At 46.3% G+C, this 10,160-nt stretch overlaps 1 protein-coding gene across 1 annotated transcript in view; it reads right to left on the reverse strand.

Moving 5' to 3' along the window:
• The window catches only part of FBXW8 (F-box and WD repeat domain containing 8), a 117,114-nt gene extending 107,518 nt beyond the window's left edge, over positions 1 to 9,596 (reverse strand). The window contains exon 1 of the mRNA XM_087424144.1: positions 9,276 to 9,596. Coding sequence (XP_087280270.1) covers positions 9,276 to 9,563 — 288 coding nt within the window. The 5' untranslated portion in view covers positions 9,564 to 9,596. The remainder of the gene's footprint in view (positions 1 to 9,275) is intronic.
• Between the last annotated feature and the right edge of the window lie 564 nt (positions 9,597 to 10,160).

Below are 10,160 nucleotides of genomic sequence, written 5' to 3' on the forward strand. Positions count from 1 at the left end.
CATTAGTAAGTCAGCTATTTAGAACTTGAAGTCATTTCTCCAAAGCAACAATGCTATAAAGAGTGGTTAAGCTCCCAAGCAGTCCACAAAAAGCCAATTTCTCCCTTACCATTTAACCTAATCCCCAAGCCTAGCTATGAGAAAGGGCAAAAGGTATTCAATAAATTTTTGTGGACTGCATGTGTAAATATGACACAACTATAACACTACAGTATCTAACCAGCACAGTGCCTTGCACACAGTAGATGCACAATAAATGTCCATGGGATTTATCATTTTTTTATGGGCTTTCCAACTCCTAGAACCATTCTTGTTCACCACCTACTGGTACGATTCCCTGTGCACTCTGGCAAGGGAGGGGACAGAAAAGGCCAATCTAAAGGACTGGGGCAGTGAGCGCTGGGGCAATCCCAGGAGGCTGGGTGAGGAGGTGAAGGGAGTCGGTGTGAGGAAGAGGCTGGGCCTCTGCTTTCAAAGCTGCCTTTTCGTCTAAACTGGGATCAGAGCTTTAGGACCCACAAAGGAGAGACGTCAGGGGGTGGGGGGCTCCCTTGTCAGAAGCTTTGGGCCCCAGAGGGGTTTTGGGGGGTATGGATTTGTTTGTGGAAAGAGTAAAGGGTTTCACATCAAGGGTCCCAAATACTCCAAGCACATTCCTACCATGTGGATGAGCTATATAATTTGTGGAGTCCAGTGTGAAACAAAAATGTGGGGCCCCTTGTTTAAAAATGATTAAGAATTTCAAGAGCATGAAACCAAGCACAGGGCCCTTCTGAGCCTGGGGCCCACACACAGGCCACACAGGCCCATGAGGCCAGCTGGCGCTGGCCACCACAGAACCTCCGCACTTGCTGTTCTCTGCCTGGAATCCCTTCCCCAGGTCTCAGCATGCTTGCTCCCTCACCTCCTTCCGTGAAGTGCAACCTTCCCAGGAAGCCCTTCTTGAAGAGCACTATTTAAAATTACCGCCCTTCCCCAACGCACACACACTCTATCCCTTCTACCTGCTTTATTTTTCTCCAGAGCATTTACGACCTGACAATTATCTGTTCACTGTGCATGTCCCTCTTCCCCAGAATGTAAGTTCTACAGAGGCAGGGATTTTTTCTGTTTTGTTCACTGCTGTATCCTCACTGCCTAGAAAGTGCCAGGTGCTAAGCAGCTACTTGATGAATACTTGTGTAATGGAGTGAAGCCCAAGCTGCTGCAAGGAGCAGAACCTTCCAACAAGAAGCTGGCTACAAGCTGTTAGGATACACAGGGACTATTTCCAAACGTGCCCAAGTAGAGACCTGCTAATTCATAACAGGAAAAAACGAATGGCACCGACAATAAGAACTTTTTAGGTGGGGGAAAGGGAAAAGGAAGAGAGCTTTGGGCTGGAGGGATCAGGGAAGAGTTAACACAGGAGACAGAATTCACGTTGAGCCTTAAAAGAAAGGCAAAGAGGAAGAGAAGGCATCCAGGTAAGCCAGTCCACGAGCTCACATCTGATTCATTTGTCTTCTCATTTCATGTTAGCGAGTTTCCTTGCCTGTTTCTAACTTAAAAACAGAAGTTAAGCCATTAAATTATCTTGTTGACAACACAGACGTAGGCTCTGACAAATTAAATAGTGACACAGTAAGCAACAGATATTGGCCAGCAGTATTAAGACTTTTATCAGGCCTGAACACCCAAATCTTAATGTAAAGAAGGCTTTGAATATTCACAAGGTTCTAACGACCAAAGAGCCTCTTTATAAGGCTGCTTTGGAAGCAGCAATTCTGCCCCCATTATTTCAACTCTATGAAAGTAGATGGGGCCCTGCTGCACTGAGGAGTGTAGGTGGGAGTACAAGAGTAAGACGAAAGACTCTTCCCCCAAGAGATTCCCAATCCAAGAGGTAGGGAGGCAAAGGGCTTTTCAGTGATAAGCCTGAGCCAAGAGGGAGTGAGATAGTATAATGAACTCTTCTGCGATACTAATGACAATAGCACCAGTTTAAATTCACTGGATGCTTACTGTACACCAGGCTTGGCGTTAAGAACGTTCCATGCCTTATTTCATTGCCTCTTCACAAATCATCCTCACTGACAAGTGAGGCAGGGTAAGTTAATTTGCCCAAGGTCAAACAGCTAGTGAGCAGCAGAGCCTGAACTTGAACTCCGGTCTGCCTGTCTCCAGAGCCTGGACTCACAAGCAGGGCTATTCTGCCTCCATTAATGTCATTCTTTTAATTAAAAGAAGCAAGACTGTAGGCTTCTGAGGTCAGGAAGTATCCGTTCTGTTTACTGATCCCCCAGCACCCAGCCGATCAATAAATACATGTTGGATGAATAGAAAACACACACTTTCGCATCGTCAGTGCTGCTTCAAACACTCACCACCTGAAGTGGACATCTGCCGTTTCTGTTGTTTCCTGCCCAACATCCTTTCCCTCTTCTTTTCTTTTAGGAAACCACCCCACTCCCACTCTCCGTCAACATGGTTTAGTGGGGCTGACCCCACCCTTATCTTCAGGAGTGGGCAGTGGATACAAGCCTGGCCAATTTGAGTCAGTGATTGGCTCAAGGATGGACACATGATCCAGTCTAGACAACTGGGAGTTTACGTTCATGACTTTTGCTACAGAAAACAGAGGCTCTCTGTCCCCTGTGTTGCTAAGATGATGGAATGGAAGACTGGAGTTGCTGGTAGCCATTTTATCCCAAAGAGAACGAGCCCACCTGTGAATAAAGCCAGCAAAAAGGACAGCAGGACCAAGAGACAGAGAGATTTCTACTTACATTAGCTAAGCACCCAGAATTTTCAGTTATATGCATCAGGAGATTCCCGTTTGGGTTTTTAGGCCAGTTTGAGTCGGGTCCCGGTTGCTTGCAGCCCAGAGTCCTGATACATCACCTACACAGAAATGGGACCAAGCAACTGGACATCACAACCACCACAGTGAAGAAAGAAAGAAGCAAGCATACCTGTGCTCATACTAAGTGTCTCCGCTACCTCTGAGGAGCCCTAGTGTATGGAGAGAGGGACATGGAAGAGAGAAGGAGAAAGTGCCTTCTGCTTCTGAAATTCCGTCCAGGTGTGTATCATTTCTTTCACTAGCTTAACCGTATACCCAGAAGACAATTTAGGTGTTCTCAACTCACCATCCAAAAACAGATGGCTTCTAAGTGCTATTACAAAAGCTTCACAAGAGAAGACGAGGCTCCAGAGGAGTCATTCCTAAGTTTCCATTTCAGCTGTGTTTGTCCATCAGAGGCCTGGCCTGCACCCAGACAGACGACCCTCGGAGGCAGAGCTGTGCACCTACCCATCAAAAGGCAACTTAACTCCTGACTGCTAACTTAGGAGTTGTTCTCACTCTAGTGATGATCCTGAAGGCTCTGCAGTGGAAGAGACTGTACCAAAACACAACACGTGCACTAGTATAACAGAGGGCACCACAGGTTCAGGGAAAAAAAAAAGGGAGGGATGTTGGGAGCTGGTACCAGATCTTTATTTCTCTTTCATGTCAACTGGATCAGCCTGTCAGTTTCTAGGGAGTCCCGAATAGAACTAAATCTTCCTTTTCAGGAGTCACTCGTGGATCAAGTACGGATTCTTGGGAAGACACAAAGCACAGATCACCAACTCACATGACCCAAGGCAGATCCAGCTGACAGGCAGCTTTTGTTTAACCAGCAGTGTTAGTTAAAATGTAACTTTTTTGTATCAGTTACCAACAATTAAAAATGGGAAGTTTATGGGGCCAGCCCCTGGCCTAGTGGTTCAGTTCCCAGTGGTTGAGTTCCACATGCACCATTTTGGCAGCCCAGGCTTGGTTCCTGGGCACACATCTACACCACTCGTCGGTGGCCATGCTGTGGCAGCAACTCAAATACAAAACGGAGGAAGACTGGCACGGATGTTAGCTCAGGGCGAATCTTCCTCAAGCAAAAAGAGGAAGATTGGCAGGGCCAGCCCTTTGGTGCAGTGGTTAAGTTCAGGGCTCTCATCTTTGGTGGCCCCAGGTTCACAGGTTCAGATCCTGGGCATGGACCTACACCACATATCAAGCCATGCTGTGGCAGCATCCCACATACAAAATTGAGGAAGATGGGCACAAATGTTAGCTCAGGGCTAATTTTCCTCAGCAAAAAGAGGAAGATTGGAAACAGGTGTTGGCTCAGAGCCAATCTTCCTCACCCAAAAAAACAAAAAAAGAGGAAGATTGGCAACAGATGTTAGCTCAGGGCAAATCTTCCTCAGCAAAAAAAAAAAAATGGGAAGAGTTTGTGTGGTAGATTATTGTATTAATGGCCCCTACTTTGTTCATGCCTCCCTGTATCCAGGCATTTGGGTAACTCCACACTGGCTCTCAGCTTGGCAATGTGGCTTGCTTTAGCCACGTGACAATAACAAACATGACCTAGGCAGAGACTTGAAAAAGCACTGGGGCTTGCCCTCTTGCTGCTCTTGTAACTCTGGGAAGGCCCACCCAGGGCTAACCTGCTGGGTGATGAGACACACATAACCCAGATACACACACACAGAACTAGCCAACCCCCAGGCACAGAGCTTCTGACCAGCAGCTAACCTCAGACGTGAGTGAGTTCATCCACAGCCCAAACCACCACCCTACAAAATGGTGAGCTAAATAAATAGTGTTTTTGGGTTTTTTGTGTGTGTGTGAGGAAGATTAGCCCCAAGCTAACATCCAATGCCAATCCTCTTCTTTTTTGCTGAGGAAGATTGGCCCTGGGCTAACATCCGTGCCCATCTTCCTCTACTTTATATGGGACGCAGCCGCAGCATGGCTTGACAAGCGGTGCATGGGTGTGCGCCCAGGATCCAAACCCATGAACCCTGGGCCGCGAAAGCGGAGCGCGTGCACTTAACCACTATGCCACCAGGCCGCCCCTAAATAGTGTTGTTTTAAGCCAAAGTTTTGGGTGTTTTTATGCAGCAAAAACTGACAGAGCCATAGGAAAATACATATTCCCAATTAAAAGACAAAAATCTAAAGACTCTGCAACCCTGGGAACACATTCCTACATGACGAGAACCAGGTGACCTAAACAGTGGCTCCCACCTTTAACCCAGCCATGGCATGAATTTCCCAGTTTGTCCCTATCATCTCACCCATGCTGGGTTCAAGTTCCATTGCCATGTGTCATCTCAGTTAGGTGTTGTTATATTTAAGGCAAAGAAGGTGAAATCCTATATTCCACATACTCGAGTTACTATCATAAATGAGAAAACCGGTACAACCACTTTGGAAAACTGTTTGTCAATATGTACTAAGGCTGAACATATGCATACCTCATAACCCAGCAATTCCACAACCAGGGGTATACTCAAGAAAAATGAGTACACATGTTCCAAAAGATGTACAAAATGTTCACAGCAGCGCTATTCCCAATAGTCCCAAACTGGGTATTAACAAACTGGTTACAAATAATGCCCATCAACAGTAGAATAAATAAATAAAATGTGGCATATTCATAGAGATAAATCTCATGCATAATGCTATGCACAAGAACCCAGACACAAAAGAGTACGTGCTGTCTGATTCTACTTACATAGTTCAAAAACAGACAAAACTAAAATAAGGTGTCAGAAGTCAGGTGAGCGGTTACCCTTGGGCGGAAGAGAACCCACGGGGGTTCTGACAAGCTAGTAATGCAGTTCAGTAATCTGGGTGCTGTTTATGTGGACATGTAGACTCTTGAAAATTATTTGACCTGTACATTTATGACTTGTACACTTCAATAGTTTGATTTTTTTAAAAAAAACTTTAAAAAATGGAAAAATAAGACCAAGACGAGGGCCACATTTTAAGAAAAATGGTTGTTATTTTTCTTTAGGGATAGCATGAAGACAATTTCTACACTATCTGTCATGTCTAATATTTAATGTGACAAAAAAGAACAACAGCAATATGACACAAATCATTACAGAAGTATAGTTGGAATCTGGAAAAGATGCATAACAAAACACCTGATGAACTAGGAAAGAGGACTGAATGAGCAACACCTGGCCTACTTCACTCATTTGCATTCCCTGCCTCTGTGAGCTTCCGGGCTTACAAACACTGACATAAGAATCCAAGCCTTCTCTATAAAGGTTACCATCATTTCTCAGACTTACGATATTGGGTAGCTTCACTGCCCCTTAAAAATCAGTTACTTTCCTAACGCTCCTCTGCCAAATGGGGCTAATAATGGCCACTGGGGCTGTTGGGAGATCTGAAGATAATGTCTCTAAATCCTTAAGACAGTACCAAGGAGCAAGTAAGCATGCAATGAATTATTACTTTATTTATAGCAGTGTTACTGATGATTGCAAAGTACTCAAAAAAATTAGAGGTGCCCCACAGGTTGGATGCTGCTCATGGTAGCATAGAGCCTACCAGTAGCTAACGTGATGACTCTGAGGGGGCAGAGGAGATCAAGGGCACATGTTCTAGGGCAGGCTTTTTCTAACAACATATGAAACTTAGATTCTGATGTGCCCTTTGGATCCTGCAGTAGGCAGGCCTCTTCCATTTTTAAAATACTTCATTTAGGGCTCCACTAATTTTTGGTATCAATGCCTATCCTTCAGGAGTGTTAGTGCTGGAAAGCCTTGAGAATCAGGACCTCAAACCAAAGGAAGCTATACAGCAGAGACAAGGTCTCAAACTTGCCTGGTCACCCCACCCATAGGATTTCTGGGCCCCTCCTCTGGAGATTGATTCAGCAGGTGTGGGGAACAGGCCAGAACCTGTCTTTTAATAAGGGCTAGGGTGATTCTCACACCCTAGCAAGGTGTAAGTCAACTTGCAAGTCAAGTTTGCAAAACTCCTACGTGGTAAAATTTAGAGTCCAACAGACCTGGATCCAAATCCAATCCCTAGCACTTATCAGCTGGGTATCCCTGGGCTAATTACAGGAAACCTCTGAGTTTCTTCACTTGTAAAAGGAGACTAACAATACCTCCCAGGATTGTTGTGAAGCCTGAAGACACTGGCAAACTCAGTGGGGAGGATTTCAGCTGTGAGGCCCCAAATGTGCCTTTGTCCTAACAACCAGCTTTCCCTTTTTTCTCTAACTCGATAAGCCAGTCTTGCCTTAGCCTACAAATCTACTTCCATAGGAATAACTTCTGCATAGATCTGGCCTGGCCTGAGCAACTTGTCAGGTGCTAAGCCACCTTCCCAAGGCACTGAAAGATTTTTACATCCGTCAGACTTCTTCAGTGATGACCCACTTTTTACATGATGCTAGCACGAATTTTCATACGTATAAGAATTGTCACATTAAATGAGAATGTTTATAACACACACATTTACAAAAATGGTTATCTCTAACCTTAGAGATAAGGCAGAACACAGGATCAGACACTTGGGGAAAATTCATATAGCTATTAATGTTACTTGAATATAACTACATATTACATTAAATATTAAGCCATCACTTAATCAAAACACCTTGCCAATTACAGAATTACTACTGTTTTGGGAAGCTGCAGAAGACTCCTTTGAGCCTAATCTAAATCGAACCATTAAAACCTGCTGTTTTGCACAGCAAAGGAAACCACCAACAAAACAAAGACAACCTAACAATTGGGAGAAGACATCCGCAAATCATGTATTTGATAACGGGTTAATCTCCAAAATACATAAAGAACTCATACAACTCAACAACAAAAAAACAACACAATTAAAAAATGGGCAAAGGATCTGAAAAGATATCTTCCCAAACAAGATATACAGATGGCCAACAGGCACATGAAAAGATGTTCAACACTAATTATTAGGGAAATGCAAATAAAAACTATAGTGAGATATCACCTTAAGTCCATCAGAATGGCTATAATTAACAAGACAAAAAAATAACAAGTGTTAGAAAGGACATGGAGAAAAGGGAACCCTCATTCATTGCTGGTGAGAATTTAAACTGGTGCAGCCACTATGGAAAAAAGTATGGAGATTCCTCAAAAAAATTAAGAATAGAACTACCATATGATCCAGCTATTCCACTGCTGGGTATTTAACCAAAGAACACGAAAACATAAATGCAAAAAGATATTGGCACCACTACGTTAACTGCAGCATTATTCACAATAGCCAAGACTTGGAAACAACCTACTGCCCATCAACGGATGAATGGAGAAAGAAAATGTGATATACTTGGAATGGAATACTACTCAGCCATAAAAAAGGTGAAATCTCGCCATTTGCAATGACACGGATGGACCTCGAGGGTACTACGCTAAGCGAAATAAGTCAGTCAGAGAAAGTCAAATATCCTTTGATTTCACTCATAAGCAGAAGATAAAAAAAAAAAGCACAAATACATAAATACAGAGATTAGACTGGTGGTTACCAGATGGGAAAAGGGTAGAGGGGAAGGTGAAAGGAGTAATAGGGCACATGTGTACAGTGATGGATTGTAATTAGTGTTTGTGTGGTGAACATGATGTAGTCTACGCAGAAATCCAAATATAATGATGTACACCTGAAATTTATGTTATAAACCAATGTTACATCAATAAAAGAAAAACCTGCTGTCTTCTCTTAACCATGGACGTGTTGTAGGTGGTCTTGATTGTCCTAACTTTGTGAAGGGGGCTTCTTTTTTTTTTTTGAGACAGGGACCTCCTCTTCCTCCAGATTCTTGACGGGATCCATGTCCCACAAAATGATAAGACCCTCCATGCTAATGGTAGTGCCTGAAGGATTCTTCCTCTTTTTTTCCTGCTTTAATTGGAAATGTTTTTTTTTTTTTAGTTTAAATTAAGTTAGCTTAAATTAGTTTAAATTAAAACTTTAATGTTTTTAAAGTAATACACGCACAGTTAGAAAAACCTGAATAATCCAAACAGCATATGGAGAAAAGTTAACACTCCTTCCCATCCGTGTCGTGGGTCCTCCTCCCCAAAGGCAAACTTGTTAACTAAAAGTTAGGGGTCTTCCTGGAGCAGGATTTCTCCGTCTCGTACCTAGTGACATTCTGGGTCAGATAATCTTCGGTGGGTGCTGCCCTGTGCGTTGCAGGATGTTCCTGAGCATCCCTGGCCTCTACCCGCTGGGTACGAGCAGCAACCACCCCGCCCCCAGTTGCGGCATCCAAAAATCTGTGCAGACACCGCCAACTCCGGGACACGCCCGCCCCCGCTGGGACCGCGGCCTCCAGAGACGCAGACGGAGGCGCGGGTGCCTCTGCCCATCGTCCCCTCACCGTGGCACAGTCACTGCACAACGCACTGGGGGGTGTGCGCCGGGGCGCGGGCCAGGCGGGCCCCGGCAGCAGGCGGCGGCCACTCACCAGGTCGCGGATGAGCTGGTCCACCAGCTGCTCGCCGCCGCCGGCGCCCTCGCGGGCCGGGGGGGAGCGGGAGCGGCTCGCCGCGTCCTGCCTCTCGGCCCGGCCGGCCCGCGCCGCCGGGGGCCGCCCCGCGCCCTCCAGGAGGCCCTGGGCCAGCGCCAGGTACCCCGAGGCCTGCTCGCCGCGCCCGGGGGCCGCCTCGGGCCGCCGCCGCTTCCTCTGCGCCTGGGCCTGCGCCAGCTCCTCCTGCCAGCGCCGGCGGAACTCGTCCAGGCTCTGGTCGTCCATCGCCGCCGGCCCGGCCTCCGCGTCCGCCTCGGCCCCGGTGCCACGGCACGGTCCCTTCGCCGGAAGTGTCCGCCGCGGCCGGAAACCGCCGCCCTCGGGTTCCGGGCGGGCGCCCCGCCCCCGGCGCGCCCCCGGACCGGGTCTGTGCGCTGACCGCGCGCTCAGCTTCTCGGCTTTCGCTAAGCGCAGACTTTGCGCCAAGCACTGGTCCTGCATTCGACAAGCATGCATTGAGCAACTACTGTATGCCAGCTGCTGAGAATTCAGTATTTAAATCTGCCTCACCCCAAAACAATCCCTCCCTTCTTGGGGTTTGCGTTCAAGTGGTGGGGGAGATGTTCAGCAAATGAACATGAGCGCTTGAATCAGTGGTAGGTGTCGGGAAGAAAATAGAACGAGGTAATAAAAGAGGTAAGGATGGGTTACCTTTAGAAGGATGTTCAAGGAAGGCATCTATCTCTGAGACCACCCGAGGAGAGAAACCAGCCACGGGAAGATCAGATCTCAGAGGAGATATTTCCAGAAGGAACTACAAGTGCAAGAGCTGTGAGGTTGGAAAGAAAGTGGCATTCGATTGCATGCCATCTTCAAAATGCT

Source organism: Ceratotherium simum, chromosome 35 (genome assembly GCF_057802395.1).
Source record: "Ceratotherium simum simum isolate JZ-2026a chromosome 35, ASM5780239v1, whole genome shotgun sequence".
Lineage (NCBI taxonomy): Eukaryota > Metazoa > Chordata > Mammalia > Perissodactyla > Rhinocerotidae > Ceratotherium > Ceratotherium simum.